Source organism: Corythoichthys intestinalis, chromosome 15 (assembly GCF_030265065.1).
Source record: "Corythoichthys intestinalis isolate RoL2023-P3 chromosome 15, ASM3026506v1, whole genome shotgun sequence".
NCBI lineage: Eukaryota > Metazoa > Chordata > Actinopteri > Syngnathiformes > Syngnathidae > Corythoichthys > Corythoichthys intestinalis.
Window position 1 is genome coordinate 46,870,374 of NC_080409.1, and position 23,005 is coordinate 46,893,378.

General features: G+C 39.1%; 1 protein-coding gene across 1 annotated transcript in view; it reads right to left on the minus strand.

Moving 5' to 3' along the window:
* LOC130931535 (brain-enriched guanylate kinase-associated protein) overlaps window positions 1-23,005 on the minus strand; it is a 272,836-nt gene that overhangs the window by 150,839 nt on the left and 98,992 nt on the right. Inside the window, exon 5 of the mRNA XM_057860428.1 lies at window positions 2,196-4,081. Within this exon, the coding sequence (XP_057716411.1) occupies window positions 2,196-3,824 (1,629 nt within the window). The 5' untranslated portion in view covers window positions 3,825-4,081. The remainder of the gene's footprint in view (window positions 1-2,195; window positions 4,082-23,005) is intronic.

Below are 23,005 nucleotides of genomic sequence, written 5' to 3' on the forward strand. Positions count from 1 at the left end.
CTGGCAGGTGAGTCACGCCTTCATCCATCAGCTGATAAAGATGCATCACACCAACATCAGTGACCCTCTGACGAAGGCGGAAGTGCCCGCCGAAACATGTCAGGTAAATAAAACTACCTACTATCGCCTGGGATAAAAGAAAGGGTTCGACGTACAATATTCTTCATTCTCCATACAGTATGAGGCAACAACAAAATAGTAACACACAGGCACCGAGGAAACTAACTTTAATCAGATTACTGGCTTGGAAAAATGAACGCGTCAGATTGCTCATTACTGAAAGAAAGTAATCAGATTACAGTAATGCGTTACTTAGTAACATTATAAAATGTTACTAAGTAAAAAAAAGTAAAATGTCAGTAAAAAATCTTACTGTTTACTTTTGTTGCACTTCAAGTGTAGGATAAATCTGCTGCTGGTGAGGTGCAATAAAAATTACAAGGTTCTATAACACAACTACCTGTCTGTTTTTCTCTATTCAACTGACTCGAATACTATTCAGAAAATTTCAAATTCTTTGACATACAACAACTTTTTAAAGTAATGGAAATAGTTACCTTCCCTGGTAACTAGTTACTTTTACTATAGAGTAATTCAGTTACTAACTCAGTTACTTTTTAGAAGAAATAGTAAGTAACTATAACTAATTACTTTTTTAAAGTAACGTGCCGAACACTGGTCGTAACCCAGGGTCTACCTGTAGTTGGTTCATCCTTGAGTGCAATTTCCAGATTCATCTTGAAAGCCAAATGAATAATTACCTGAAGCAAAGTATATATTTATGCTTATAATGTATGCATAATTTTACATTATGTAATCGAATAACCAAGTCCCTGCTTTAGAATGGCCTTAAGATCTGATCTCAGTCATATTAAATATTTAAGGGGACCTGAAAAGGCATGATGCTAACTGAATTTTGATGTAACATTCTTACTCATAGTTTAGGTAAAGCTAGTCTGAAGTTATATACTTGGAATTTATTTATTTTGTTGCTCAAGACCAAGTGAGAATGAGAGGATCAGCACTGAGTATTAGTTCTGCTCCTAAACCCAAAATAAGCTGTTCTACCTCCACACAGCCACTAAGCTAGTACACAATAGTGAAATTTATGTGAAACCTATATCTCATTATTTCTGTCTCCCTAAATAAAACTTCAAGCTTGAGGCAAATTTGCAGCAAAGGTTGAATATATTTTCAATATTGCATGTCAGTTGTTCCTCTTTGCCATCTCTGCATTGTTGGAAAGCTGAGAGGCCAGCCCAAAAAAAAAACACGCTAATGCATTTAAATGGGAATTAAAATGAGACCTTTACCGTGGCCCTTTCACAAACAACCTGGCGCGTGAATGTCAATCGACTCGGCGGAGATTACGTCAAATCGTAAAACAAAACAAAGAAAAAAGTGCTTCAAGTTGAAGAAGTAGCGTTGATGTGTGTGCAAAACGAAACTTTTTTCATAATTTTTTCAAATGGTCGGAACACAAATCTGCTGTGCATTGCAGGGTTAACGTGGATTTTCAACAACTTCGTTTTTAACCTATTGGAAAAATGTGAGGTACGTGGGGACACATGACTAAAATGAAAAAAATTTGAAATTTTAAGAGGGTCTCTTACCATAAGTCCATAACCATAATTATATGTGTTGGACATTTGACTAGATATTCTTGACCAATTCACGGGGGAATTAGAAAATTGTTAAGTTTTGCCTCTCTAATATTTTCAAGTGGGAGAACGTGCACAATTAGTGGTTGACTAAATACTTATTTGCCCCACTGAATTTGCCCCACATAATACACCAAAGTATATCAGTAGGCATGTGCTTTTTTAGTCTTTCTGATAGTTTTCTTCTGGCCTTTTTACTGCAACACCATAATAAGAAGCTGAAATTATGGCTTTTAGTTCTGGTTTGCCACCCCAAGATTTTAAGTGGGCCCATCTGGCCATCCCTATGAAAAATCCCTGGAGGCGCCACTGAGCTATAGACATCAAATTCATTATAATTATGAAGGCCACCAATGGTAGCCAATAAGTGAATACTTCAAAAACAAATAAATATATTTAAAAATCCCAATCTCTTTTTTACCCAAATCTGATCCTCTGAAAATCGGACCTGGTTTCCGATCGCTTGAGGGACATCACTACTTAGGACTAAATTGGTCTGGACTCATTTTAAATAAATGAGTGGATTGCGCTTACCGTGACATTAACTGCTCTGGGCAGTGAGATTGACCTGTAGGACATTCTTGGAAAACCGTCTGGCCACTTAAAGGCAGGACACGGATTAGTCCTTCCACTTGAAGCCCACTTTGGGTCGTAACTGTTACGAATGATTTTCATGTCCTTTTCCTTCCCTCTTTCTGTCACTTTTTCTTTCTCCCAAAAACGTTCCCTGCTTTGATCGGCTTCCTTTGTTTTCTCCACCGCCAAGACTCCATTTCTCTCCCAAGGACTTCTGTCCTCCCTGTCTCTGCCTCTCTCCAAAGCCTTTTCCAAATGCTTCTCATTCGTCTCTTTCATCAAAGAACCATTAGCTACGAGTTCATCAAGTTGCCTCACTCTGTCAATGTCCGTCTCAAGATAAAGCCTCCCGGTGGAGGCCTGCGACTGTAACTTTGTGCATAGATCCATGCCATGTTCTCGGTATGAAGGACTTTCCCCTTTTGTTTTTCTCAACATGTCCACTGGTTCCAAGACTTTGCAGCTGGGTAAAGTCTTGCTCCACTGGTGGATGGAGTTTACGATGTCCTTTGAATCGCATTCATTAATGGTCTGTAGGTTGGAGCTGGTGGGGCTGCACCACAAGCTTGAAGGTGATGCCGATAAGTTTGTCGGGGTTGGATGAAACGATGTCACTGGGGATAGAGTTGAGGCTGATGGCGCAGGCGGAGGAGATGGGTAACGCTGTCGTAATGTGGACTGTGGTTGTGAAGGACCACCGCTGGATTTCAGCACCCTCCCCGTCACCTCGTTGAGGAACTGCGAGAACTTGCGTCTGTCTTCTTTCTTCTTTTCTTTGTGAGGAGTTGCGACCGTTGAGGGTTCCTTGTTTGGACAAGACACAGGAGGGCTTTGGTCCACTGTGTCTTTTTTCTCCAAATCTTTAGTTTCTGTTTTAGAAGTAGGGCATGTAAAGATTAGATTTTGGTAAATAATTTCAGGCTCCACCACTGCATTCGTGGACACCTGCTCGGTATTGCAAGGTATCGCATCTGATTGGTCTGCTTTCTCCGTGCTACCTTCCTTTGTCCGGAAAAGGCAGGTAGCACCTGAGCTCCAACTGTTAGTATCCCAACTCCCATCATCGTCGCTTGAGCTCCCAATGCCGCTTTGTAAACTCGGGCTGGTACTCCGCTCACTTGGGCCTGAGCTGGAGTTGTCAAGGCTGCTCAACGATCGCCTCCTCAACCGAGAAATAGATCCCTTCAGTCTTGGCAGGGAGAAGTTTGGAAGAGATCCTTGCAAGCTTGGTAATGATCCCTGAAGAGAGGTCACAGAACCTTGGAGGCTAGAAGAAGGTCTTTTCTGGCTGGGTTTGGTAGCATTGTGGAGACTTGAGAAGGAACCTTTAATTAACGGAGATGATTGACGACGTAGCGGAGGGTCTTCTTCCTGGTCGCTATACGGTCCAGAAAAAACGGGGCAAGATGCGGTGGAAGAACAAGAGCCACGGTCCCGCCGAGAAGCAGCCCTTCTGGATCTTGGTTGTCGTTCCAAAGTAGCCATGCTACTCTTTTTTGCTCTTCTTCTCGCCTGCTTGGGTGATTCTTTTTTTATTGACTCGAGCCGGAGACCATCGTCTGATATGGACACACACAAGTGAACCATGTCAGGCTTGGTTGCGCAGAGTTCCGACAGCTTTCTGTTCTCTCTGAACTGCCTGGCCTAATTGCCCGGAGCAGGGCTCTCGCAGTGTGACACACTTCCACTTGTCCTGCGGATTACCCAATGAGAACCCGGAGAGGTTTGAGTCTGTTTGTCAATTTCATGTCAACAAACCTACTTTCATTGGCTGTCAATTGTTTTTCTCCTCTGTGCGATAGATCAACAGCTACCATCACACGGGCTGCATTTGTGGACGTCATCTGGAATGAAATGTGTATTGATATGGCTGGCGCTGGAAAGCTGCTGGAAATTCAGGTCAGTGATATTGAGTGAAACTACCATGTGACTTTTGGTTTGGGAGCACCAGGCCAAGCTACGAATCGATGGGTGAGGCACAGTAGTGGTTTGGTTGCCTTATCTGTTACGTGATGGCAATTTTTGACATAGCAGCTATTAAAATGACTGATGTGTATAGCTTTTTAGAAAATGTTCCATGGCCTTTACAACATTTTGTCAATCATAAATTACTATTAAGGGTCATACAGTAACCCTCAACAAATAGCTGAGGAAGGATGTGCCACAATTTCAACCCTAACTTGTCTCAGTCGACATGCATCGCATCAACAGAATTCCTTGACACAAATGAACTACCTTTTCATTAGACAGTGTTTTGTATCTAAGGGTAGTTCAGAAGCAAGACACAAAACATGAGTAGTTTAAAAAAAAAAAATTTATAAATAGTTTTGAATAGGTTTTATTAACAAAATGCAAATATGTCACTTTTTCAGTGGTGGAATGTAATAGGGCTGCAGCTTTCGAATATTTTAGTAATCGAGTATTCTACTGAAAATTCCATCGATTAATCGAGTAATCAGATAAAACATTTTTTCGAGGTCAAAAAGCATTATTAATATACATGAGAAAACAAGACATTTCATCTAATATTGAACCAACTTTTCGACAATCTATGTCTTTCTTTTAGATGTACATTGTTGAAAAAAGCCAACAATTGCATCTTAAATGTTACTAGAAAAAACAACAAATTTACTGCTTTCACTCAAAAAAACTGATATATATTTTTTTATAAGATCTTATATTTTACCTAAAAATGTCTTTACGCTTGATAACACACATCACTTAAAATTTAGATGTTTTCCCCCATGTGTTTCAATTGAATTTCCATTTGTGTCAAGCTCTTTTTAAGTTCTAGTTAAGTTTAAGTTTAAGTCTAAATTGTAAGTCCTGGTAGGATTTTGAGTTCTCACAGTGTTCAAAATAAATGTTTGATACCTGCTGTATTGGAGCATATTAGGCACCAGTGCTACTTGTTTTTTTTATCCATCAATGACTACCGAGCTAAAATTGACAGCTAGCTTTACAGTGATCCCTTGCTAATTTGCGCTTCAAACTTCGCGCCCTCAGTTCATCGCGATTTTTTTTTCCGATTAAAAAATAAAATACACATGAGCTGTCCCGAGCCGATCGCGTAGTCTCTCTTGCTCCCTCCGTCCCTCTCTCTCCCTGTTCTTTGTTGGTCAGGCAGCGTGTGCACTGGAGTAACTTACTAAAGTTAACAATGATTGAAAGACGGTTAATCTTTGATCTTGCAAGAGAAAAAAACTTGAAAGCACCGCATGCGTCAATCATCGTTTAACTTGTGAAACAGTTGCTGTGGCAACTCATTGTGTGTAAGTAAGCAGCTTGAGCAGATTTGAGTGGACTCACTCTACGAAGCATTTAATAAAGCCAAGCATTTTTCTGCTTTAGTGTTGTTTAAAAATAATTCAGTTGGACAGTAACATGTTTAAAACTTATCATAAATATTACAAGTACTTAAAAACTATTTATTAGAATATATATTTATTAGGGCTGTCAAAATTATCGCGTTAATGGGCGGTAATTAATTTATTATATTTATTTGACGCAATTAACGCACATGCCCCGCTCAAACAGATTAAAATGACAGTACAGTGTAATCTCCGCTTGTCTCTTGTTTTTTGGTGTTTGGAGCCCTCTGCTGGAGCTTGGGTCCAATTGATTTTATGGGTTAGTACCATGAGTGAGCATGGTGTAATTATTGACATCAACAATGGCGAGCTACTAGTTTATTTTTTGTTAGGTTTTGTGTTGGTTTTCTCCTAGTGTGACTTGTCCCTGTGATTGCCCATTGATTTCACCTGTTGTTCCTCCTAGTGTATCCTCCAACCTGCATCCTCCTGTGCTCACCTGTTCCTCGTTGTGTCGTTACTCCTTGTCTGTGTGTGCGTGTGTATATAAGCTCCCAGTTTCTTTTCACTCCTTGTTGCGTCATTGTCTATGTCAATGTCAATTTCAAGTCCTGTCCAAGCCCTCGTGTACCAGTCCCTCCGATTCAGTAAGTTTTGGTTTGAACATTGCCTTTTTGATCACCAGTCCTTTTGGTTGTACTTTGTGCTTTTGGTTAGTTATTATTAAAACGTTTTTTGAGTTCACCTCCACCTGCCTTGCTGCTTTTTGTTTCCCTGCAATTGGGTCCACACCACCTGCCTTCCCGCATTTCCCTGACATATTTTGATTGAAAATTTTACAAATTTTAATAAAACAAAAACATTAAGAGGAGTTTTAATATAACATTTCTATAACTTGTACTAAAATTTATCTTTTAAGAACTACAAGTCTTTCTATCCATGGATCGCATTAAGAGAATGTTAATAATGTTGATGCAATCTTGTTGATTTGTTATAATAAACAAATACAGTACTTATGTACTGTATGTTGAATGTCTACATCCGTCTTGTGTCTTATCTTTCCATTCCAACAATAATTTACAGAAAAATATGGCATATTTTATAGATGGTTTGAATTGCGATTAATTACGATTAATCAATTTTTAAGCTGTAATTAACTCGATTAAAATGTTTAATCGTTTGTCACCCATAATATTTATATTTACAATTTTTTTTTTTTTTTTCAAATTATACTTTGCGGAAAAAAGTAAAACAATGTCATATATATATATATATATACACAGTGCCTTGCAAAAGTATTCGGCCCCCTTGAATCTTGCAACAACCTTTCGCCACATTTCAGGCTTCAAACATAAAGATATGAAATTTAATTGTTTTGTCAAGAATCAACAACAAGTTGGACACAATCGTGAAGTGGAACAACATTTATTGGATAAGTTAAACTTTTTGAACAAATAAAAAACTGAAAAGTGGGGCGTGCAATATTATTCGGCCCCTTTACTTTCAGTGCAGCAAACTCACTCCAGAAGTTCAGTGAGGATCTCTGAATGATCCAATGTTGTCCTAAATGACCGATGATGATAAATAGAATCCACCTGTGTGTAATCAAGTCTCCGTATAAATGCACCTGCTCTGTGATAGTCTCAGGGTTCTGTTTAAAGTGCAGAGAGCATTATGAAAACCAAGGAACACACCAGGCAGGTCCGAGATACTGTTGTGGAGAAGTTTAAAGCCGGATTTGGATACAAAAAGATTTCCCAAGCTTTAAACATCTCAAGGAGCACTGTGCAAGCCATCATATTGAAATGGAAGGAGCATCAGACCACTGCAAATCTACCAAGACCCGGCCGTCCTTCCAAACTTTCTTCTCAAACAAGGAGAAAACTGATCAGAGATGCAGCCAAGAGGCCCATGATCACTCTGGATGAACTGCAGATATCTACAGCTGAGGTGGGAGAGTCTGTCCATAGGACAACAATCAGTCGTACACTGCACAAATCTGGCCTTTATGGAAGAGTGGCAAGAAGAAAGCCATTTCTCAAAGATATCCATAAAAAGTCTCGTTTAAAGTTTGCCACAAGCCACCTGGGAAACACACCAAACATGTGGAAGAAGGTGCTCTGGTCAGATGAAACCAAAATTGAACTTTTTGGCCACAATGCAAAACGATATGTTTGGCGTAAAAGCAACACAGCTCATCACCCTGAACACACCATCCCCACTGTCAACCATGGTGGTGGCAGCATCATGGTTTGGGCCTGCTTTTCTTCAGCAGGGACAGGGAAGATGGTTAAAATTGACAGGAAGATGGATGCAGCCAAATACAGGAACATTCTGGAAGAAAACCTGTTGGTATCTGCACATGACCTGAGACTGGGACGGAGATTTATCTTCCAACAGGACAATGATCCAAAACATAAAGCCAAATCTACAATGGAATGGTTCAAAAATAAACGTATCCAGGTGTTAGAATGGCCAAGTCAAAGTCCAGACCTGAATCCAATCGAGAATCTGTGGAAAGAGCTGAAGACTGCTGTTCACAAACACTCTCCATCCAACCTCACTGAGCTCGAGCTGTTTTGCAAGGAAGAATGGGCAAGAATGTCAGTCTCTCGATGTGCAAAACTGATAGAAACATACCCCAAGCGACTTGCAGCTGTAATTGGAGCAAAAGGTGGCGCTACAAAGTATTAACGCAAGGGGGCCGAATAATATTGCACGCCCCACTTTTCAGTTTTTTATTTGTTAAAAAAGTTTAAATTATCCAATACATTTTGTTCCACTTCACGATTGTGTCCCACTTGTTGTTGATTCTTGACAAAAAATTAAAATTTTATATCTTTATGTTTGAAGCCTGAAATGTGGCGAAAGGTTGCAAGGTTCAAGAGGGCCGAATACTTTTGCAAGGCACTGTATATATATATATATATATATATAAGTTTGTATGTATGTATTTCCAATGCTAAAACTGAGGGGTGCGCTACCTCGCGGTTTTTCACTTATCGCAGCGGGTTCTGGTCTCCATTAACTGTGAAAAATGAGGGATCACTGTATTAAGTTTTTAATAAAATATAAGGGTGCAAAACTTGTTGTACAATTAGGGTCTTTAGTGGGGCAAATTGAAACTCCGCTCACCATTTTTGCGGTGCTCTCTTTTTTTTGTTGGTCCACATTTTCAATCCTTGGTTCTTGCTCAGTAGTTGTTGTCGCTTTTGAAAGCTTAGGTTTGAAAAAATTACATATCCATCTTGCCTCTTCATACCTCAGTTGGTTTTGGCTAAGCAAAGCAAATGACCGTCTAAGGTGCTAGCTGTGTTACTTTGTGGGTTTCTTGAATAAGACAACTTACTGAAAGGGTTGACTGACAGATCTTTACTTACAGAACAGAAGAGAGGCATCATCAACATTAACTGTCCAGCGGGGGGTTTTCTATCAGCTGTCTCTAGCTTGCTTCGTATCTCTGACTTCCGTGTGCTGGGATGAGCAGACATTACTAATCGAACAAGCATTTACAATTTGCTCATATCATTACAATAGTCACATGATCAGTTCGAAAAATAATTTTTACTCATTATAATTTTATTTTTGTTCATTTCATTGATTTTTGTTGTTTGTTTTATTGCTTTACAACTTTTATGGACACTATTTTACCGGAAAATTCTGAATTTTAAAATCATATATAGGAAAGTCAATTACATGCAGTGACACTTTTCGGCCACCGGGGGTTGGGGGGGGGGGGGGTCTGGCTTCCCTGTAAAATCTGCTTATAGCCGGGCAGGGGTAGTGTTGTGCAAGCGCTGTCTTACAGTGAATACACGAAACAGTGTTCGCCTTGGTGTCCATCTTGAAATGCTCGCACACTTTTGACATTTTCTGCTTTTTCTTTGTGCCTTTCTCTTCGCTTTCGTCAGCTTCTTCGTTGTTACCTCTATATTCATGTGTGGTTGAAATCAAATACATCCGTAGCCTCGCCCTTCTTCCTCTATGGACGTGACATCCGTGCGTTTTGCCACATTAAAAGTAGTCCGGGCAAGACATCCTACTTAGAGCTGGCAAAATTAAACGAGAAAATTCCTCGATCAATTTTTAAAATCGAGTTCCTCGAATTATTCGAGTAATCGTTTCAGCTCTAGAATGTAACGAAGTAAAAGTACTTCGTTATTGTACTTCAGTACATTTTTGTGTATATTTACTTGAGTACAAATATGAAGTGGTACTCTTTACAACATTTGAATCATGAGCCAAAAAATATGCAACAGCTTACTGTAAATTGAGTACACTAGGGGAGCAAAATGACGCAAAAATGCTTAAAAGAATCCTTGTTCTTCAGATTGTTTAGCAGTATGTCGACACGCACTACAGTTGTCAAATATTAAAAGATGATTGAGTGAGATATAAAAATAGTTTAATAAGATTCAGCAACACAAGCATCCGCCAGCTGTTGGAATAATACACACTGACTTTGCTAATAAGATCTCTGCCGACTCATCAGTCTGCGAGTACGTCCCGATTCCCCAAAGCCGGAGCGCCCGCAACAGAAAGATCAGATGCTTCATTTCATCCCTGCCAGCAGCACACTGATAAACTCTTCAGAGAGATCTGCTTTGGCATACTGCATGCGGGAGATTTGGTTTGTTATGTTTGCTGTGCATTTCAAAGCTTTTTTGTCAGCAAACATTGTAAAGCATGCTACAACTAACACCACTGCCAAAATACAAAAGTCCATTTAGCCTTGGGTGTCAAAATATCAGACTTTACTGCAAGGGTCTCCAAACTTTTTTCTCTGGGGTCCACAGTATGCTTTCTGACTGTCATAGAGGGGCCAGGATCAGGTCAGGCGTATAACAGAATTTCATGAGCCAGACCAAAGTGACCACAAGCAGGACTGATGGCTTTTTTTGTGTAGCAGTAGAAGCAGAGGCGTAGCAAGGGTCCCCAGGGGCCCCAGGCAACAAGCAACATGGGGCCCTTCGAGCATGTGCAAGTTCGGGGGACAGTTGGGCTTGGAGCAATAGATAGGGTGACCAAATGTCCTCTTTTGCCCGGACAAGTCCTACTTTCACGTAGTATCCTCGTGGTCCGGGCGGGTTTTATAAATTCATAAAAATGTCCGGTTTTTATGATTTTTCACGGGACCAATTTGAAGAGAATCCCTCCGGCCGCTGGGTGGCAGCGCCTGCCTGCGATGTCATGGCTCCTAGTAGTAGGGAGGAAAGGAGTAGTTCTTCTTGTTTTTGTTGGCAGTTTACCCTATCATGAGGCATTACCGCCATCTACTGGGTTGACGATATGGCCACAACGCCTGAAGCTTTTTACGATAAATACGTATATAATGGCAACTGTTGACTTCTGTCGGAGCTTTGACTGTAAAATCCCATTTGGTGTCGCATCGTTGAGCTGCCGATGATTGTAAACTTTTATAGCAAAGTTTGATTTTTGCCTCAGCTAGCTATCAGTAAGCTAAACCGCGCTAGGCATTATGGGAAACGTAGTTTTAACTGCTACGTTTGGAAACATGCTGGTTGAATAGTTTGTCAGTTTATTTCGGTTTTTGTTTGTCTGCAATCTAGAACATTGAATGAGAATATCAACTGAATGGGAATAACAATTTGTCAAGGACAATTGTCGTGATAGTAATTTATAAAAATGTTTAGTTGGCACATAGCCTACTGTGTGTATGTGTCTTGACTGGACTACATTTCTATGGGTCTGCATTATATATTATATGTATATATATATATGTACATATATATATATATATATATACACACATACACACACACACACACATATATATATATATATATATTTTTTTTTAAAGTCATTATTTATTTATTTTTTTTCAAACTGCATTTTTCCATCCAGAGTGAGGGGGCACACTTTAAATATATTAAAGTGATATAGGCATCTTCGAGTGAACTTCGAGTAAAATTCAATTATCTTGAGGCCGGGCTGAGTGTCCTCTTTTTTGGAAATCAAAATATGGTCACCCTAGCAATAGAAGAAAGAGTAGCAACACAAAAATACCACCATCGGATGCGGTGGTATATACCTTTGTGTGAAATTGGTTGTCAGATGGAGAGAGGTGGGTGTATTGCAGAAGTGTGCCTTGGCAGTGCATAAACACGTTTGGCAGATGAGTTACCTGCTTAGGGTCCCTTGTATTTGTTAGCCGCCACGAGCTAACCGCTAGCCGCCATGTGCTAACCGTTAGCCGCTAGCGCTAATCGCTAATGGTAATCGTTGGCCCCTTTGGCTACATGGTGGAGGCTGAATTTTGTTTGTTGCCAATTCACTTATCTAAATTGTTAGTTATTTTCCTGCTTAATGTGTATGCTCATTATTGTGAATGATTAGCAATGTATGCATTATGTAAGCAGTGTATTTCATTTACATTATATTCAATGTTGTTCCTGTTAATTTAGATATGTTTATAATACAGTATATGTTTATAGGTTATATATATTATATTACTGACATGTTATTTGGTTATCTTGTATTCACAGAAACTACAATACAACAAAATAAATCTCATAATCCTTTCATCATCATTAAAGGAAATAAATAAATCCTGAACGTCGCCTGTTGATTCTCTGATTGGAGTCACAACTCCATAGCGTCACCGGCTTTATACCACACAGACACAGTGGGATCCCCAGTCAAATTAACCCTCTTTTTCAGTTATTGTTATTTATTATTATTATTATTACATATTATTATTTTATTTACTTTTGTTTCGTGAAGAATCCAAAAAGGGTTATTTGATTGTGGCTTTCTGAAAAACAATACATTTTTACTAGGGCTGTCAAAATTATCGTGTTAACGGGCGGTAATTTTTAAATTAATCACGTTAAAATATTTGACGCAATTAACGCACATGCCCCGCTCAAACAGATTAAAATGACAGCACAGTGCAATGCCAACTTGTTACTTGTGTTTTTTGGAGTTTTGTCGCCCTCTGCTGGCGCTTGGGTGCGACTGATTTTATGGGCTTCAGCACCCATGAGCATTGTGTAATTATTGACATAAACAATGGCGTGCTACTAGTTTATTTTTTGATTGAAAATTTTACAAATTTGATTAGAACGAAAACATTAAGAGGGGTTTTAATATAAAATTTCTATAACTTGTACTAACATTTATCTTTTAAGAACTACAAGTCTTTCTATCCATGGATCGCTTTAACAGAATGTTAATAATGTTAAAGCTATTTTGTTGATTTATTGTTATAATAAACAAATATAGTACTTATGTACTGTATGTTGAATGTATATCTATCTTGTGTCTTATCCATTCCAACAATAATTTACAGAAAAATATGGCATATTTTATAGATGGTTTGAATTGCGATTAATTACGATTAATTAATTTTTAAGCTGTAATTAACTCGATTAAAAATTTTAATCGTTTGACAGCCCTAATTTTTACATTTAGGCACTCCTGCAATTGTCACACTTTACTGTTACAAACTGACCCCGGCCCCTCATCAGAGAAGGGAAAAGTTATGTGGCCCCCACAGGAAAAAGTTTGGGGACCCCTGTTATAGAGTATTCGACGAGGAATACGATAGACCCATTAATAGACTTTTTTTTGGGGGGGGGGGGGGATCACAATTTCTTTAAGTATTCACATGAATAATGAGGTGACCTGTGAAAATCAACGTAAAACAACTCGGCAAGGACTTTCCAGAGAGTACTTGGTGAGTCACGCTTTAAACAATCATGTGGAATTAATAGCTGATTGGACTTTCTTAAACATGTATAATCTACGTGACATGGTTAGTGCTGGTTGGGATTTATAACAGAATCGTTAGATAATCTGCCAAATGATTCCATGGTATTGAAACACTCCCTACACTTGTCGCGGCGACAGTGCAGAAAAGCTGCGTGTGCTAAATCTGTTGGCCCTCTGGGGGCCCCTGCTGGCTGGGGGCCCTAGGCAATTGCCTGGTTTGCCTAATGGGACGTGACGCCTCTGAGTAGAAGTGACTAATTAGTTTGGCACTGGCATCCACAATACTCTTTTAACACATTATTGCTGGCACATATTTTCATAACATTGGCAAAAGTAGGACAGGTAGTGTCCGACGGAATCGATTATATAACAAAGTATTGAGATGAACTTTTGTTATTGACCAAATACTTATTTTCCACCATGATTTGCAAAGAAATTCTTTAAAAATCAAACAATGTGGTTTTCTGTTTTTTTTTTCCACATTGTCTCTCATGGTTGAGGTTTACTCATGTTGACAATTACAGGCTTCTCTAATATTTTCAAGTGGGAGAACTTGCACAATTAATGATTGACTAAATACTTATTTGCCCCACCGTAAGTAATATTTTTGTGTAGTGTGAAGTTTGAAAAACATTCACCCCCACTTCCCCACCCCTGTTTGAAGTGTAAAAGAGTAAACATGAGTGAAAACACTCACAGTAAGGTGAAATTCCATCAATACAGGCTGGGCCAGATTCTAAAGAAGAAATGAACCTGCTGACTATGCCAATCAGTCAATTGACGCTTAAATTGATGACATACTCTTATGCAGCCAGCACCGCATTAGTAAGCAATCTGCCACATTCAGTGTTGCCGTTGTGTTAATATTTGGCAAAACGGAACGTGTTTGGGGTGCTAAAACAAAAAAACCCTGCCAGTGGAAGCAAGAATTAACAAAAAAGTGGACATAGTGGCAGCCATGTCACAAAGCGCACAGCCAGCGATGCGTTCGTGGTCACTGCATTAATTACAAAGACAATTTCTTTATAGGGCCAGTTCAAGTGGTGAAAGGCAGAGAGGTTAGAGGGCCAGTCAAAGGGGCTTCACGGGCCGCGGGCTGTAGTTTGCGTACCATTGCTTTACTGCATGGACCGGAAAACTCCATTCAATTTAAGTACGCTTGTGTATCTTGTCCTCTTATGACAGTACTTCTCAAATAGTGGGGCATGTGACCTCGGGGAACATGCTTTTTTTTTTTTTTTTGCCGTACTTAAATAAAGTGTACTTGCGCATCCACTCAGTGGGTGGCAGTGGCGCTCTCATTTTCGGAGTGCGCGCAGTATTTTTGAACTAAGCAAGAGCTCACACAGAAAAGAGATATGAAGAGCAGTGCGCTGTTTTCGAAAGCCGTTTTCCGGCCTTTTTTTCGGCACAACACCGGACTCACGCAGCGACCCACTGTCTTCTCCGGTTCTCACGTGTCCGCCCGAGAAGTGCCATTTTCGGCTTGGGATTGTCACGATGACCGCCCTCACCTATGGTTCTCCCTCGTCCGCCGAGAATGCGCTTTTTTTCAGGCCGTTCGCCTTTTGGCTTTGACTTTTAATACAGTGGGAGATGACGAAAGACCACTGTTTACTGTGTCTAAAAATGATTATAGCGGACAGCCGGAAGCCAAATCAAATAAGACGCCTCTTAAAGACATTAGACCCCAATCTCATTGATAAGCCGCTTGATTATTTTTCATTGAAAACGTGCCGAATATTGCCAACAATCGTCCCGCTTTGTCAGTGTTATATCAGTAAACCAGTGAGCACTGTTAGCATGCGCAGTGCAAAATAACCCCACACCATTGCAAAGGAGGTGATACTGTGAGCGGCGAAAATAAAAACTGTCCTTCTGTCCAACGAAACTTTTTTTTCTTCTATTCAGTTGTTTTTTCGGTCAAAATTTTTTGGCATATTGTCCTCATGAGTTAATGTTTCTAATCAAATTGATTTTTTTTTAATTTACTGATTTTATTACACTTTATTTTTTCAGTATCAAATGGTCAAAAATGTACCTTGAGTCAGTGGCACCTCCAGAAATTTTTCATAGGGGTGGCCAGATGGGGCCACTTAAAATCTTGGCGTGGCCAAAACTTAAAGCCATAATTTCAGGTTTTCATTATATTATGGCAGTAAAAAGGTCAGGGGAAAACTATCAGAAAGACTTAAGGACACGGCTACTTATATACTTTGGTGTATTGTGTAATATTTGACGTTACTAATGATTTGATGTGCATAGTCCATAACTGTCCATTCAACATTTTGATTTCCACAACAATTCTGTTTTATTGTGTTATGTATATATTGGGCATAAGGTGTACATTTAAGTTAACAAAACAAAATAAATGCATTCATTTGGGATGAAATGCATAACTGATGCTGCAACAATCTAACAATATACTGGCAAGTGGGGTGGCCGTGGCCACCCCTGGCCACCCCCTGGTGGCGCCACTGCCTTGAGTGTATTTTTACAGTTTGGATGTGACTTTCTTTTAAATTCAGGCAAACTGTTGCGCGTTAAGTCTTTTCTGTAACAAACAAAACAATGTTAAAGTTATACTTTATTATAAGTTGATCTGTTACTTTTTTTTTCTTTAATAGAAAAAAAGGACACAATGCTAGGCTGAGGCGTACTTATAATTGCAATTTTATAGACAAATGATATTATATACAGTGGCGGCAGAGTTTGGGGGGAGGGGGGACAGAAAATAATTGAGAAGCACTGCCTTATGATCACCAATAGCAAGCCCCCCGTCTCCCTTAGCTGTCCTTGGTGTCAACATTGATGTTGGCATGGTAACAAAGACTTGAGTTGGATTCATCTGTTGCCTGCTTGACTGCACGTCTGCCCAGATTTGTGTCTGAGAGAGTACGCTGGCATATACTTTACCCTCGCAATTCTAAATCAATAAAATTTAATTGAAATATAATATGGCACCGCTTTCTTTTCAAAAGTACAACCGTAAAAGGCACAGTCGTTGACATACATATACGCACACTGACACAACTCATGAAAGCTGCGTCCATATTCTCATTGTTTGCATGTGCAACGGCGACATCCAGTGGTAGTTTTGTGGTAGAACAGAAACAAAATGTCCTTTACAAGTGTGGTTATACCATCAAGAGGGATAACAAAGCAAACCTGTCCCTTAAAAACCAAAGCCTGCTCCCACCATGAGTTTCACCTCTTGTTGAGAGTCGATGCACATGTTAAAAAACTTAAATTTAATCTTTGTATTGCAGTTTTGCACATTTACATAAAATGTGCATGCATGTGTGTAAATGTCACAGTCGGGCTAAAAATACACGTATTTCCACACTTGCATAAAAGTGTTAATTGAAAAAAAAAAAAAAAAGGAGTCAGAGACGACCGTTCAAATTGGCTGCTTCTTTTTCGTCTTTATTAGCTTCTGTTTATGTGTGTTTTATGAACGATGAGCTGTAGAATACGGATTTTTGACATTTCAATTGTGATAGAACCCTAGCAAAACTAGCCAAAGTACCGACCTGTGAGAGATAAGAGAAACTATAGAAGCTAGGCTAACTGTTGGCTTGCCTGCTAAAGTGGAAAACAATTCTAAATGTTAAACCCATTCAATATATTTCTAATATGAACAGTCGACAATAAATTGGGCTAAACTACCGACATAACTAAAGCTTGACGAGGGCCTTATTGACCTTCTCGAAGAACTTGACTTACTAAATAGTATAAATGACTGAGGGCGTGCTTGAAACTTGAAGGTTAAAACTTGAGAATTACTTGAGACTTGCGTGACTTTATTTTGTCTCTGGTGTGGTGTGCTGTGTTTAAAGCAGTTGCCCAGGGCCAAAAATTGAAGGGTGGACACTAGCCGATAAAATGAAGCCAACTCCTCCCTCAGGGCATGCAAAAAAAAAAGAAATAAAGAGAAGATGAAAAGAAAAAACGTGACAGTGGTAGTTATGCATGAGCTATTTGTTTGTATGTTTGTGTTCAAAATAACAGACTGTATGAAAGGATTGTTGGTCATACTTCCTGGACATTAGGGGTGTACCATCTTAGGCACCCCCGCGATTCGATTCGATTACGATTCAGGGTGCCACGGTTCGATCAGTTATCACGATTATTGATGCATCGTACATTACGAATTAATAAAGTAGCCAAAGAAATTTATGTCCATTATTTATTTAATCCTAACGATTCAACAGGAACGATGGAAACATGCCCATACAACAAAAAGCTGCCCTTAAACTGCTTTTTGTTTTTGTACAAAAAAGTGCAAAAACATCAACCATTTTAAAGGCAGTATTTATTTTTCAACATGCCCATACAACACAAAGCTGACCTTGATATACTCTTTTTTTCACAAGAAGGTGCAAAAACATTAGCTGTTTCAAAGGCAGTACTTATTTCTCTCAACAATACAATAAAATTTACACTGGTGGAATGAATTCCACATTTTCTGGAAACAAACAGTGTCCTTAGAAGTAAGACTTCTTTTAACCAATATACTTTGTTTTTCACTGATTTCTGTACTATTTCGCGTGTTTGTAGTGTTACCGCTGTACTTAGTCCTTGTTTTAAATGTTCTGCATCTGGAGTAACTTATGTACACCACCAAACAATGCACAACTTGACATGGAAAGACATGTTAGCGAAGTCGCTAATTAGCATAGCGCTCGGCGCTAACTAGTAACATCTAAAAAACAACAACAATAAAGGCTAAACAATTCAAGAGGCTTCGTGTACTCACCTCTGATCAACGGACACCGGACTTAGCAGAACACTAGGGACTTTTTCCAATTAACACGACTTGAACCTACTGCTGGACAACTGAAAAATAAAGGAGTCTCATACACAAATTTATTTTCCAGTCTTTTGAAAAGGTGTAAATCTCTCAGTCTCACTCAGTAACCGGCAGCATCCACCATAACATTGTGCGTGCGTCCATTAAAGATTTCCGGGCGGCAGATGTGCCTTGAATTTCGTTCGGCTACGAGCGGCTGTCATAAAGTTATTAGGGAAAATCATCGTTTTTGAGCATTTATGAATCGTAATCGAATTGTCACGTGTCAAATCACGATGCATCTAATAATCAATTTTTTAGCACTCTCTTACTGGATATGATTAAAATATGTGCTGGAAGAGGTAACAACAGTTTAGTACAATGAGGTTAAAGGTCACAGAGGTCAGAAAAATAATTTTGCAGTAACTCAAAAGGGGGATTATTTATCAAACTTTGTAATATAATATGGAAATGGTGACAAATTTGGGCGGGTGATGAGGTCAAAGGTCACAGAGGCCAGAAAATGAATTAGAAGGCTTATGAATATAAAACAAAGTATAATTTACAAGCGTGTCTTGCAGTGCTGGTTGTAGGCTGGCATGTATGAGGGGGCAGTCAGAAATCTTTTTTTTTTTTACCACTTATCTATCATAAAAAGTCAGAAATAGCGCTTCTAATCTTAATTAATATTAAACACAAAAATACACACGGTCCCGTGTGCTTTGGTCAGATGAGACCAAGATTGAGCTTTTTGGCAACAAACACTCTAAGTGGGTCTGGCGTGCCACGAAAGATGCGCATGCAGAAAAGCACTTTATACCCACTGTGAAGTATGGGGGTGGGTCAGTGATGCTGTGGGGCTGTTTTGCTTCCAAAGGCCCTGGGAACCTTGTTAGGGTGCATGGCATCATGAATGCTTTGAAATACCAGGAGATTTTAAATCAAAATCTGTTGCCCTCTGCCCGAAAGCTGAAGATGGGTCGTCACTGGTTCTTTCAGCAAGACAATGACCCTAAACATATGGCCAAATCTACACAGAAATGGTTCACCAGACACAAAATCAAGCTTGTGAAACATTATAGGAGAAGATCAGGTGCTGTTTTGTTGGCAAAAGAGGGTTAAACAAAGTATTAACACCAGGGGTGCTAATAATTGTGACACACATTATTTGATGTCAAATAATTATTTCTTTATGTGGGATTTTTTTCCCCACTGAATGAATGCACTTGTATTGAAGGTTGGATTTTTCTCTTTTTTTTCCATTAAGGTCCCATATTATTTGAATTTAAAAAATATATATTAGAAGCTAAAAAACTTTTTCAGGGGTGGGGTGCCAATAATTATGGAGGGCACTGTATGCATAGTGACCCAAAACCAATGTCAATATTATCTGAGGATTTTAAAATGCTTTTATCGGCCGATATTATCAGCTAACCGATAATATCGGACAACTCTAATTATTATCAAAATTTCAGGATACGTTTGTCATAAAAAGTTAATGACACTTTGGGGTAATGAGAACAAAGGTCACAGAGGTCAAAAAATTAATTTTGCAATAAATTGTTTCATGCTGAAAGGCAGTGCCCCCTGTATCAAATATGGCGATGTTTTGATTTTGCCTGCCAAGGCTGAGGTCTGCTCTCTCTGAGTGCTCCTCTAGTTTTGAATCCTTTTTTACTTAATTACATTTTTATTTTTTTTTAAATACACTTCATGGTAACACTTCATAATAACTATCCGTTTTACTAGTTAATAGATCATTAGTAAACTGTTGACAAAGGACTTATTGTTGATTTGTGAAGTATTTGTTAACAGTTTGTTAAGCATTTACAGGGTGTTCTTAACCTGAAACAGTTTGTGTAGAAACGTTTCAAGTTTTTGTGTTTAACCTTTGGCATTTCTATCTTTTCAGGTTAAGAAATGCCGTTCACTACAAAAGAAAAGGCATTTTGATAAAGCATTTTCCAGGCAGCGCTCATGTTGCACATTGATGAAAATCTGCCATAGAACCAACAAATATTTGTACTTTTCTTTGTATATTTAACCAATAAAACCTTTGACCTTCATTATAAAATGTATATAGTTTTATTAAGATCCAGCAACTAGCATGGGCATTTAGAATGGGGTCAACCACATTGGAACACCCTGTAAATGCTTAACAAACTGTTAACAAATACTTCACAAATCAACAATAAATCATTTATCAACAGTTTACTAATGATCTATTAACTCGTAAAACGGGTAGTTATTATAAAGTGTTACCCACTTTATGAACAAAATACATCTTTGGGGGCTCCATGGTCCTTCTTTCCGGAGGCCATAGAGGGTATAAAAACGGTGTTAGTCACTCTTGAGTTCACCACTCCCTTTAAAAGCTGTAAGAAGTAGAGGTGCACAATAATTATCGGTCCGATAATAGGAATTATGATGTCATCACAATAAATTCGATAACATATTATCGGCCCTATTAAAGGGATCCTCTATTTTTAAGACAAGTAATTCTTAAAACATAAATGTTAGTATGAGTTATAATAATTTGATATTGAAACCCCTCTTAATGTTTTTGTTTTAATAAAGTTTGTAAAATTATTTTAAGTGATAGGTCGCCATTCTTGTTACGTAGTAGTGCGTGATGTCACTGGCCCCGAATGCCGAAATTCCAGCTTGTCACTCGTTAGCTTTCCCAACATGTCGTCAGTTCTACCTTTCCTATTTGAACCAGATCTGAAAAGTGAAGAGCAGGACAGCACTGTCGGTCGTTCACAAGACGAGTTTCAGGGGAAAATGCGTGCAGCAAATACCTGATAAGACAAAAGTTGGGCAAAGCTGGTGATGTGAGAGAGTCCTGTTGGTAACTCCGGTTGGGAGCGAGAGTGCATGCTGTTGGGATTCGGGAACTCCGGTTTTATTCAAGGTAAGCATATTGCATTTTCAAACGTTTTCCCAATTTAATTATGGAGATTGCTAGCATCCAGAGCTGTCGTGTGCTTTACATACAGTACAGGCCAAAGAGGACACCTTGTGTAATCCAGGTCTTGTACATTGTAACGCGTGGTAGCTAGGATACGTGTATAAAAGTACCAGAAAGTGGAGAAGCTTCCACTTATGCACATTTATTCACAAAAAATAATATTTCCACATTGACCACTCTTCACTCGGGAGCTCAGCAGTACGCAAACATGCATTCCCTGACGAACTCCAACATTGTTGTAAGGTCCACATCAGAGTCACTGTTGTCACTGTAGCGTGCCATAGTGCTTTAATTATTTAGAATGATTTGGGGAAAACTCCCACGAAGAATAGTCAACAAAAAAGATAGCAATACAAATCCAAATGAGCGTTTTTTACTCACTCAAAGATCCAGGAATTAGACCGATCCCATGGCAATATCGCAGCCGCGATTAGGCCGTCGATTCCACAAAATAGACTGATCCGAAAAGCCGCTGTGGGACCGACGAATAAAAATAAATGGACAGATCCAAAATCATTATTGCAGATGCGATGGGTCCCTTACTTGATTGAGGATCCAGGAAAAATGTTCGGGCACCAGTTGTAACGCGTGGTGGGTAGGATACATGCATACAGGGACCAAAAAAGGGGGAGAAGCTTCCACTTATGCACATTTATTCACTAAAAATAATAATTCTACCTTGACCACTCACTTCTCTCCCCTTTTTTCCATTTGACTGGAAATTGCATCCAAAAGCAGCACATCGTGGCATTTTACTTCACGAGTTTAGGCAGCAATAAGCAATTATTGAACACGCTACACATTCGGAAAGATACCAATTACGTCATCACTGCGAGCCCGCAAACCATGGCGCCAACTAACGGTCAAAATATGGACTAAATATTATAAAATATTGCCATTGATTTAACATTTTATGTGTTTCTAACAACATATTTTAGTACAAGAGAACAATTGCGGTTTATTAGAGCCTACATGTATTTAAATCAGAGGATCACTTTAATAATATTTTTGGCACGGTGTCGGATTGGGATTTGTGCGTTTGTTTCCACTCCTGTTTTTCCAGTATGCAAAGTTTTGTGACTGTCTTTGTTTTGTTCATTATAATAATGTTCATGTCATCATGAAAATTCTGGTTTGGTCAAAGGCAAATCTAAGCTGAATCAACCACTAGTATTTTTGACCTACAGGTGTTCAAAAACTCAGGTGAATATACATTGAAAAATTATACATACTGTATATTATCGGTTATCGTATCGGTATTGGCCATGAGGAGCAGGAAGTTATCGATATCAGTATCGGTTTCAAAAAATGAATATCGTGCACCCCTAGTAAGAAACCAGCTGCCTGCTGGTGTGTAGGCTAGAAAAATAGGCTTTGACTTCTGAAATCGAGTCTGCAATGTGAATAAGAAGTGAGACCATAATAATTGACCTTAATAATTGTTGACATGTGGTGAAGGAAAACTACAGTTTTTATGAGGCATTAGTGTCCCACAGCAATTTCCTGTGTTTGTCTAAATGACCCGATATTCATTGCCTAACCCGCTTAATCAGTTGTCAGACGTTTCCCGACTCAAGATTTATTTGTTGGTATAAATGTAATCTTACAATAAGAAGATATCGTTTTGGATTCGTATTGTACGCATCACACAAATAGCGGACAATGAAGCAGATAATTAGAGGCAAAAAGATATCGCCCTGGCATCAGTGTTCAACTCTTGTTTTGCGCTACTTGATTTATAAGTTGGAGCAGGATTCATGAATATCAACTAGGAGATCACACAAGAGAGAAAGAGGAGTGTCAGAGATGGCGTTGAAGATGACGCTGCGAGCAGAATCAAAAGCAGACAGATTGTTTCTTTCCGCACCGCCGCCGCTGCGTTTGGGCGCGAATACTCGTGGGAGTGCTGAGATTAAGAATGTTTTCATAGTCCACACAAAGTGCGACCGCAGACGCTCGT